Genomic DNA, 11,324 nt, shown 5'->3' on the forward strand with positions numbered 1-11,324 from the left:
TGTACTGTTACGTCATCTTTAAATGCAATACCAACTTGTCACTATGCTATGTTTCTGCAATGGAATTGCGGCCTGCGTAACCACCGACACCGACAGTGTGTATGAAAAGTAGCAACAAAATTTTTACCTCGGCAAGAAGGGTCTCAGGGGATTAAATTTCTTTCCCAGCAAACACGTCGCTGATCTTCACTTGCCTGCAGTTTGTAAGCAACATCTGTCCGGATTTTTTGTGTTTTTCCCTCATTTGTTGCAGCAAACTGTTGCAGCAGATTAAGGACAACCATAATTTGTCCTGGTGTTGGGCATGCGGTACCGCTACCGACGCTGGGTCGACGGGCTGGCGTTTTACCGCTGGCAAAACCTTGTGAACTAATATCAATATTACTCTCGTTTCGTACCACCAATTTGGCAAAAGCAGGGCATAGTTGCTGCACAATGTTACTATTAGCTCGCAGTCAATGCATTCTAGAGCATTTTGTGCAAAATATACCAAAAATAAACTTTTAACCTTCATTTTTAGCAAAAGGTTTGTTAAATCAGGACGGATAGAGAAATTAGTTTCGTTATTTCAAGTTATTCAAAGCATTAGACTATATGAGCGTCTCAGGGGGAATCGGGATATCTTCGTTAAATCAAGTTTTGACTGTATTATCATGTTTTCCGCTCTCTCCAATGCACCGTCAGTACTCCCTTTGCACAATTGTCAATATGCTTTTAGTTTTTTAGATAGCACCACTGCCTTTTTGATTTTTTAAAATGAAACGGTAATGGCAGTCCACCAAATCTTTCACCGACAAGACATACATCCCTATGTAAATGGAAAGAGATGCTACTCTGTACTAAAAGGTGTTTTATTTCCATCTGATGGGTTGAGAATTATATTACTTTTTTGTACATCATTTCTGCCAACACGCCACATCAGTCACTTATCATGGTTTCCATCACAGGACTACAATGCACCCAAAAAAAATTGCCCACGGTTACGTTACTTCCTAATGCGAAATTTGAGCGAAGTTTATCAGCTGTTTCATCTTTTCGATAGTTTCAGGCAAAGATTTCGAGCAAGACACGTATGTACAATTACAAGCAACTTTTTTTAATTTTGACAACTTTTTTTAACTTTTCACACGTATTCCATCAAGAAACACTCCACTAACAGTTCTTGGCTGTCGTGAAAGAAGCTATGTGGTCGGAGAAATGACGAGAGCAATTGAGTTATCGGGAGGTTGCGAGAGGCAGCGCATGGGCCCATAGGAACGTTGCGCGACAAACAGAAAGCAACGACTGACTGATGCCGCTGACGCTGCTAGCTAGTGAAGCGAGTGAGAACGGGATGCACGCACCGTGATCCGCTAATAGCGAGCCAGCGTTTCGGCAACCGGAAAGCACCCTCGCCGCCATGCAGGAAGAGGGGGGACCCTCTTCTCCTCTTTCTGCGTGGCGGCAAAGGTGTTCTACGGAATCACATCTTGACTCGCTAGCGGCGGCAGCGGCATCAGTCAGTCACTGCTAGCGCTGCCTCCGGCGACCAACCCCCTTCCTTTCCTCGTGTTCTCCAGTTGCAGCGCACGCTCCTTCCCCCATCGTTCACCTCTGAGTGTACCCCCCCTTCCCCTCTTCCTGCGAAGCTCCGGTTGCCGGAGTGCCGGCTCAAACTGGGGGGATGAAAGGGGGGTGAAGCTGGTTACGAGGCTGACGCCGACGCGAAACCCAGAAACGAGCGCCAAAGAGCTGCGCTCTAAAACGTGGAGGCCGAAAATCCGATGTTCTGTCCTTTTAAAGTTTCTTCTTCCGCCACGTTTATGCAGGCCGGTCTCGTGGGCCTGGGTGGAAAAGAAAAGTTGGACAACCTTGAAGTGGCCGCACTGGTCAGCAAGCGCCTTGACGAGCTTGAGTCTGGCATGCTGACCCTATCCTCAGGCGGAGCTGCTGAAGCCAAGGGCAGTGCAGGACTGTACAGCTTGGGCCTCCAGGGGTGCCCAACGCCACCGTCACCACCTAGGGTCGCCTGCCCGCGCCATTCGCCTCACAGCATCAGGGGGGGATCTCTGCGGAGGACGCTCCCTCACGACTTGCACCAACCACCGCCGCAACCAGTTCTCCATCACCACCATCATCTACCATCTGTTGAAACGGATATTTGAGGCTGGCTTCGCACTAGTCGGACTTCATCGCAGCATCCCGACGTGTTTCTCGATGCAATCGGAAAACAGCTCAAGCGTCATCGTTGTTCACAGAAAAAAAAAGGAAGAAGGATGTGGGAGTGCGTGCCCTGGGATGAACGCTCATCTTTAAAAGTTTCATCTGTGTGCACGTAACACACTTGCCTGTGCTCTGATTCCTGTTTTTCAGGCATGGTGTTGTAACAATGTCCAAAGTCCACAACAAAGTGTGAGAATCGGTGTTTTTGTTCAAGTTTTAATTAATTGATGCACTCTTTATGGGCTGCGAAGACTCAAGTTTTTACTAGTGTGGTCAACAGCACTTTGCTATGTCACTGTATCTGCATGGAAGCTTGTTGCACCCTACAAATGTCAGCAGGGCAGCTTTGTTTTTACTTAATTTTTGATCTTCCACCCTAAACTATTTATTATCTGCACAGAAGGCAATAATTGTGCCACTACTTCTCAAGTTATTTTATGTGTTGACCAATTTTGAGTCTAATGACAGTGAAGTGGGTGATGCTGCAATATCGTAATTATAAATCGCAACCAATCTGAAAGTTCCTAGCAAGAGCAGGGAAGGGATATGTGGCAAAAATCTTTTTTTTTTTGCATTGTTACGCCGAACTGTAGTATTTTGGTTTGCCACTATGTTAATGGGAGGATATTGCAGATATGGTTTTCGCTGAGTTACCTTGGGGGGTTACATTGCTTCACATTCGTCATTTATTAAACCTTCTGCTTAACGAGGGAACCTGCCATTTCTGTGAAGTGCCCTCTTAGACTGTCAGTATCTAATAATAGTGTTTTGCGAGAAATAATCAAAGAAGAAAAGTACAGTGACCGAGGTGCTCTGGAGGAAGTTCCGCTGGAAAGTTTCTGGGAGGAGGACAGGGTGAACGACAAGCACAACTTTGCTGCCAGCTTAGAAAGTAGAATTTGCGACACTCGTTAAGAACATGCACCTCGTTAGCATGAAATGTGCTGCTGTAAACAAATACTTGCAAACGGGTTGGGTAGATCACATGCCTGGTTCGCACATGGTCTGCTGCTGTTGTGTGTTTCCTGGTAGGGATACGACGTCCATTTACGAATTCTACTTCTGAGCTTTGAAGGTCACTAACTGTGTACATAGCATCATTGAAGGGGGCATGAACAAGCATTTGTTTTAGCTGTGAAGTTTTTTAACTGGATTACTTAGCTGGTTAACACAGTACCACAAGGGATAAGCATGTGTTAAATCACAATACAGCTTATATTGAGGTAAGGGCGGCATCCTTAACTAAATAAGATGTTGAAACTTTTAGCCAGGAGGAATTTCTTAGGTAAACATTCAGTATCCACGTCATTATTAGTTTCTTTTGTGTACTTACTAAACTTAGTCACACTCCGATTACAGTGCGAGACATAAGTGTTGCTTGGTTTTTATACTTTCTAAAAATGCCTGCCACTTTTTGGCTTGGAAACCTTAAATTGTCGCAGTTTGTAGCATTACATAGCATTTTGCTCTTATTGAAAAATTTTTATCTACAATGCTGGCATGCTAACATGATGCATAGCTGGCTTTATCATCATACTAAGGAAAGCAGACATCACTCTTCGGTAGGTGTGTGCAGATATAGTACTTTCTTTAATCCAAATCAGATATAATTCGGTAAAAATTGACTATTAATATTCGCTGAGCAATCTTGCAAAAAAAGCCGAGCACAAGTGGTGTCCACTGTGTGCAGCCTATTTATTTACGCAGTAATCGCAACCTATGTTAAAAGGTCTCGATTACAGTGTCTTAACATGACATCAGTGTACCTTTATTAACTGCCATTGTCAAGTTATGCTCATACCAAAAGTATGTTTTGCTGTTTTGGGGCAAAGACCCGCGTAAATTGTTCTGCAATGAACTGCCGATCTTTTGCATTGTTGTGGGCTGCCAGTTACTCTAGATGACTGATTCATGCTTTCACCATAGTACAAGGCTTTCTTTAGAAGCATTTCAGTCTTTCGAACTGCCAAAAGTCATTTTTTTTTCTCAGTTGCCTGTTATCCAGGCACTCTGTCCAAAGAGCGTTGTGTCGGTTGGCGTGATGGTTTTGGAACTCCGATGCATTTGTTTCAAGCCTCAGCTGCCTTGCAAGGCCTGAGCCGTTTTCAGAAGGGCACTTTGAGCACACTCGTCGCTTCAAAGAATATATGTCAAAGTGAAATATCGGTAGTGTACTTATAGACGTTAACGCTACTACTTGTTTTGAGAAAAGCCACCAGCACCACGTTGTTGCCAGATAGCACAGTCTTTTTGGGACAAGCAGCTCCTTTTCGCCGTTTGGAAGTGCCTCAAAGCTCCAAGATGACGGCGGCGAAAGGGAGGAAATAGCATCTATCAACCGTCAAACATTATTTGCGGCTTCTGGCCCGCCCGTTGCCGCTAGCTTGAGCCGTAAATACGACCCCCCCCCCCCCCCCTCACTTTATTGCGGAATATATTTGGACTTGTTTAATCAAGTGTATCTTTTGTTTGCTGTGAGGTGTCATTTGATGGTGTAAATATGATCGGTGCACGTGTGGCTGTATGTAAATATATGGCACGACTGTAGTTGATGAGACAAACGGCGTTTATATTGCAGCAGTGTACAGGAGTGTTGGAGTGAGAGGTGTACATATTATTGATAGGGTCATGAAATTTCATGGTGAAGTCAGCATTCCATACATAATTATTACTGCAGGACGTACGAGATTCTCGCATTATTGCTTCTCTGTTTTGTTTTAGGCATGATTTCACAATCATGTCACATCAAACTGTTGATGATAATAAATGATTTTATATGCACGCAACTGTTTTATTCCTTGAGCGTTCGTGCCTGCCCATTTTACGTCTCAAGTTGGGGCTCGGTTCAAGAAACTATGGCTGTGCATTGGTAAACCTATTTTCTATTTCCTAGTACAGAATTTATATACGACTTCAACAGACATTCCATTAGTAAGCACCGAGGAAGTCAATGAATGAAGAATAAACTATTTTCACAGGTAACCATAAACACAGCTGCGGTAAGCGTTACTTGAGGTAAACTTTATTCAGTGTGCTACGATTTGTGAATAGCAAAATGGCCTTAGTGTAGCGAAAACCTAAAGCCTGAACAAATACATATTCATGAATGCATGTTTCACAAAACATGCATTTATGGCTATCTTCCTTGTCGAAGAACTACGAGACAGTTGACGAGTGTGAACACTTAATAGATAGCATTATAAAAATCCATCCAACACTGTTCTTGAAAAGAACACTGAACCAGGTGGGTTCGAACAGAACTAGAGCATTGGATACATGTTTGGGGCTTGCAACTTGAAGAAGCAAATGGACAGAACTGCAGCTGAAGATTTAAATAAGTTAAGCAGCACACGTCGCGACCATAGCCACCCATTATCTCCTGACCAAACTCTTTCCTTTAGTGTAATTATGAAAACTTCATGCAGAATAGCATTGCAGTTGGAAGAAAAAACAAACGACTGCAAAAGCAAATCTCTAAAATTCAAAGCAATATTACAGACCTAACAAATACACCCTCATCCGGGTTCAACAAGCAAGCACAGACTCTGAGACTAGACTCTATCACTGTGCTATATTACACTCCGTGCCCAAGGCAAAAATGACAACCTGTTCGTTTAACGCACTTTTTGCTCCTTGCACAAGCAAATAGCAATGCTTTTAGCACTCGAGAAAAAAGACTCACCTCACGAATGCAGCCAAAGAGGAAAATGCATTGATATCACAGTGAACACAGTATGCACTATGCACTGAAATAAGATAAACATGAGTTGTGCACAAATACATAAAGAACAAGGGCTGTGTAAACAACAAACTAGTAAGTTCAATAACAACGATACGTAGTTCATGACAGTACACAGACATTCAGTACAAAGGAGAGGAAACTATCATTGGCCTCATCCAAGCACAGATGTATGCTGTTTTTTTACCAGTGAACATTATACAACACTAACAGCAGAATATGAGTGGTAAATACTGATGTTGGATAAATCTACTGCTTTAGTGAAGAAAATGGACAAAGCTTTATAGCTGGTTGTTTCTGTTTCTACATGAACAAAAGCAGCAACAAGAGACTGCATCAAACAGGCCTTGCTTCTCCCTACAAAACACGATTTGTATCCGATGCTTCTCCAAGTTTGGCAGCAATGCAACTCATGCTGCGAAAAAGGAAGGGCATTGGTAGGAGGAAGGATCACATTTCTACTTAGTGTTCATAATAGGAGGAACAAAAGAAAACATGGTGCAAGCACATGGATGTCTTTAAAGACCACCTCCACTTCTGTCAACAGATAGCGTCCGTGAGTACTCAACGTCAACAACTTGCGCGAGCCGGCTTCCAGAAATGGAGCCCGTCTTGAGGGCATTCATCAATTCCAGATACTCGCTGAGCTCGATCTGTCCATTCTTGTTGAGGTCTACTTCGTTCAGCATCTCTCGCAGCTGCGGCTCAGAGACATGTTCTCCGGCTGCCTTGAGGCTCCGGCGCAGGTCCACAACACTGATGTAGCCCTTGCGGTCCTTGTCTATGGCCTGGAACTTCATGATGTACTGGTCCACCTCTGACTTGGTGAAGGTCATAGGGAGTTTCTGCTGAGACTCTTTGTTGACATCTCCGCCCATTTCAATGTCAAGGAACTGTATGGCTGCTTTAAGTTCCTTCTCCTTCTTTTCTTTGGACCAGTTAAGCTCCTCAGCCATAATGTCGACGACCCTGGGAAGACACTCGTATGCAGCCTGGACGTTGAGAAATGAAAGCCGCATGCGGCGACCGATTACATCAATGGCAGTGCAAGCGTACTCGCGCACCGCATACCGCACTTCTGCCTCGATGTATGGAAACTCCTCATGTAGTCTCCGTCCCAGGACTGGCCAACGCTTCCCAGTGAGCGCAGCGAGTTTTGCGACAGACATTGCACGGTCCCCATAGCTGCGAGATAAGTGTTTTGCTACTGCAGGCTCCAGCCCAAAGTCTTGCACCAGGCGGATGTAAAGAGTGGGTGTCCAAGTGTGGCCACCCTCGAGTGTGAATCCCAAGGTCTGAGACTTCTGCTGCGGCTTAAGGCCACATGCTTTAATTGCAGCGTCCATGGTGTGTTCGGCCATGACACGATACGTGGTCCACTTGCCTCCAGCAATAGTGACAAGGTTAGAATCGCTAACGTATATTATGTGGTTTCGTGCAATCGCCTCCGTCTTCCCAGGTTTGCTTTTGTTCAAATCAACAACCAGAGGCCTGATGCCAGCCCACGCCGACAGTACATCACCACGACGAACCACAACATCCTGGTTCAGGTAATGCCGAACTTCACTGAGGATGAACATAATGTCTTCTTCTGTGGGCGCAGGGCTGTGAGTAACAGGGCAGGGCCTATCAGTGGTCCCGGCAATGGTAGTGTTTTCCCAGGGAAGGAAAAAGATCACGCGACCGTCGCTCGTGTCTGGATCTAGAAGACCCATGTTGTCTGGACTGTAGTAATCGGGCAAGATGATATGCACGCCTGAACTCGGCTGGCAGATTGGTTTGCAGTTCGGGTCGTCCATCCGGCGAATGGTGTCGGTGAACGGTCCCGTTGCGTTTACAACGCACTTGGCCCGGACGTCGAACTCGTCGCCCGTGATCATGTCCTTCACCCTCGCCCCGCACACAACCTCCTTGCCGTTCTCGTCGGCTTTCTTCAGCAACGCGGTGGCGCTAACGTGGTTGGCGACGCTGGCTCCGTTCCGCGCTGCTGTGAGGGCAATGCTGACGTTCATGCGCGCGTCATTGTGCTGGCCATCGTAATAGACGAGGCCGCCGCAGAGATGTTCTTTTTTCAACATGGGAAACAGTTCGAGGCACCGCTTGGCTGACAGAAAGTAGCTTTTTTTCAGGCATTGCTTTCCCGCGACTACGTCGTACATTTTGATGCCGACCCAATAGTACGGGACCTGCCACCACCTGTAGATAGGCAACATGATGGGCAGTGGACTGGACAGGTGCGGCGCGATCTCAAGCAGGTTCGCACGTTCTTGAAGGGCTTCGCGTACCATCCGGTACTGCTCCATGTCTAGATTCATGATAGCCTTTTGGAGGTAGCGCACACCACCGTGGATCAATTTCGTACTCCGGCTGCTAGTACCGGCGGAAAAGTCGTACGTCTCGATGAGAGCGGTCTTGAGACCCCGTGTTACGGAGTCCAGAGCAACGCCAGCACCCGTCGCCCCACCTCCGATCACAAGCACATCGTATTCGGGCGTTTCGCGCAGGTTCTTTAGGTGCGTAGCGCGTGGCGGCAAAGGGAGGTGTGGTCGAGTCGGCGCATCACTGGGGTCCGCAGCTTCGACGACGACTCGCCGGGAATTGGTATATCGAGTCGCACCGTAAGCAGCGATGATTGTTCCACCACTGATCCAGGCCACCGTGCGTAGACGCCTCGCTGCCATGGTTCACAAATGCGGCGAGCAATCGCAGCCGCAGCGGTGTGTGCGTCTTGCAGAGTGCTCGCGTAAACAAGAGTGGCGCAAAAGGTGACCCTTTTAAAAATGGCGTCGTTTCCGCAATCGGTTAACGGAACGACAGTTTCCCATTTGCTGAAACAATAATGTGGTTTTATCGTTCATTATTAACATTTTGAATATTTAAAACTGCAATGGTAGTATTGAAGTTTTTATTATTTGCATCTCTTTTTTTGCTAAAGGAAACGCTGCACCCGCTGCAGTAGCAGACGGTTAAGCGCCATTTTCAAAAAGCAAATATGCAGTAAACTCGAACTGCGGCCCAAGGAGGTCGTCGAGCGCCATCGAGCGACGACCACCCCTGGGCGGCTTGAGGAGAAGCATCCTCCCACGAACAAAGAACACATCTATTTCTCCTTAATAAAGTTGTCTCCTCTTCCGATGTTAATACAAAACAGCGCGAACAGGAAGGCACAGGACAAGATATAAGGAAGCCACGGGACAAGCGCTGACTCACAACTCAGAATAAGCCTTTACTCCGATGCCTAGATAAAAACAAATATGACGAAAACGAAGCCTTCGCGTGAAGCAATCCCTGGGTTCAACCTGCTACACAAAAAGTCACTCAGAAAAGAAATCTCTTTGCTTGAAAGAGCAAGAGAAGTGTAGCAGGTGAACCCAGGGGTTGTTTCACGCGAAGGCTTCATTTTCGTCACATTTGTTTTTATCTGGGCCTTTTCGCGCCGAATCTTGTTCCTCCATTGAGTTTAATTATACGTGTTCTAAGTGACTATACGGATTGATATGTGCACGTATTTTAATGCATCCAAAAGTAGGGCGCATGAGAAGGGCACCTCAGAAGCAGCACACAGTATATTTTCTGCATACAGATTCGCACTACACGATTAAGAAAGCAATTGAAGAAGTTTATTTGCAGAAATTCAAGATTTGTTGGTTTCATTGTATCTGCACAGTCATCGAGATCATGTGGTGCGCCTAATTTCTCTTAAATTTAAAATAGTTACTTGCGCGACGAATCTCAGTGCTGTGGTGCATTTTATATAGGACAGCAAACTCTCAATATTTCATTATATAAGTCTTTATTTCAGGTCAGTGACTCGACTCCAAATGATTGTTCGTTTGCTGTTCCATTTCATTCAAACAGATTGTTAAACGACAACTTTAATTGGCACTCATAAACGTTCCTGCATGATGACCGTCCATATTGTACTATTGGTTGGGACTCCAGCCGCCAGACTTTGAATGACCACATAAATCTGGTCTGTCTCCTCGTGCACAGAACATTTGCGTCCTCTATTACCTGAAAGTAAAACGAGAGCTGTTCTCGCTTTATCTGTCGCATAATATTCCTCGTGCGTGTTGTATCAACAGCAATTGTTATGCAATAAAATGTGTCGTTTTCGCTTGCTTAACTGGATATTGAAATTCGCTCTTAAATTGGGTATGCAAAATGCGCAACGTCACCAAGACAGCAAGGTTTTCTAAATTTTGCTGCCGTATGTGCTCTATTTGTTCACTGAAAGGGTCGCATTTAAACGTGCCTAGACAAAAGTTTTCTTCTTTTTCCCTTTTTGTAGAGAAGCTCGATCCTATCTGGGATCTTCGTCTGCGATCATCACACTATGCGCCACTTGTCTTCAATCAGAAGGCCGAAAAAGTATCATTCATCTTCTAGTCAGAAATAAGCTTCAATCTTCTCTCGTGAAATTGAGAAGGTAATTTAAGTGCTCTGTTCGTAGGCATGTATTGTTATGCATGAAATTAACGTTTTCTCGTGCTTTTCAGTTGCAGATCCTTACATATATTTTTCAGATACGTTACCTGCAGCCGAGTACTTTCTCTGAAGCCTTCTGTGCAGTATAAATATACTTAATTGCGGTCACGAATGATTGTTACCCCCTTCGGCTTTGTTTCAACCTAACATGCTCTTTATATTCTGCGCACGCATACTGATCTAGGGCCCGTTTTGTAAAATAAAAATGCCTTAATCCGGTCGAAATCATTTCTTGCGTCTGACCATAACATGGATAATATGGTGGTATTCCATTTCTTTTTCGAAGGTATACATGATGCCACAGACATGAAGGCCGCAACGAGATACCCCCTTTACAAGAGATTGGAACGCGTATGCACATGGCTGCTGGACGGATGTGAAGCCAAGATTCATTTTATGAGATTTTTGTTCGAATCTGACGGTCTCGGCGTCATAGGTGGCATAAGAGGGTTATTATGCAGCTCCTACTGTCCACGTTCGATCACGTTCTTTGAGGTCGGCACTCGCGGTTTCGCGCATGACGTTCTCTATGTCTGCCGCTAGGGTACAGTGCTCTAGAATTCTATATTCTAGAGCACTGTAGCTAGGGAGAAGGTTGCTGGCGAACACTCTCATGGATAAGTCAAACGCAACGTAAATACCCACGAAAGGGGAATATTAAACAGCCTTCCAGTTAGCTACGTGGTAGAGCACCGAACGCGAAATTCAGAGGCCGTGGGTTCGACTACCACCAAAGGCATGGGATTGCTTCTTCTACTTTCTAGAAATTTGTCTCAACGATTAATTAACACATCGATGCCATTATGCCAATTGCTGTTGGCTCCCTTCTTATGCATGTCATCTCGCCGGGGTGGCGCAGTGGTTACGGCGCTTGACTACTGTTCCCAAGCACGCG

At 45.4% G+C, this 11,324-nt stretch overlaps 2 protein-coding genes across 2 annotated transcripts in view; one reads left to right on the plus strand and one right to left on the minus strand.

Annotated features, from left to right (window-relative positions):
* Positions 1-4,983, plus strand: part of Lrp4 (LDL receptor related protein 4) — a 193,005-nt gene extending 188,022 nt beyond the window's left edge. Inside the window, exon 33 of the mRNA XM_084602336.1 lies at positions 1,809-4,983. Coding sequence (XP_084458462.1) covers positions 1,809-2,144 — 336 coding nt within the window. The 3' untranslated portion in view covers positions 2,145-4,983. The remainder of the gene's footprint in view (positions 1-1,808) is intronic.
* A 661-nt stretch (positions 4,984-5,644) lies between these two features.
* On the minus strand, positions 5,645-8,740 carry Gpo1 (glycerophosphate oxidase 1). Its single transcript, XM_084602337.1, has one exon. The coding sequence runs from the start codon at positions 8,620-8,622 to the stop codon at positions 6,460-6,462; it is 2,163 nt and encodes a 720-aa protein (XP_084458463.1). The 5' UTR covers positions 8,623-8,740; the 3' UTR covers positions 5,645-6,459.
* Positions 8,741-11,324: the final 2,584 nt, after the last annotated feature.

This window comes from Amblyomma maculatum, chromosome 4, assembly GCF_055883805.1.
Source record: "Amblyomma maculatum isolate TAMU_Amacu chromosome 4, ASM5588380v1, whole genome shotgun sequence".
NCBI classification, from domain to species: Eukaryota; Metazoa; Arthropoda; class Arachnida; order Ixodida; family Ixodidae; genus Amblyomma; species Amblyomma maculatum.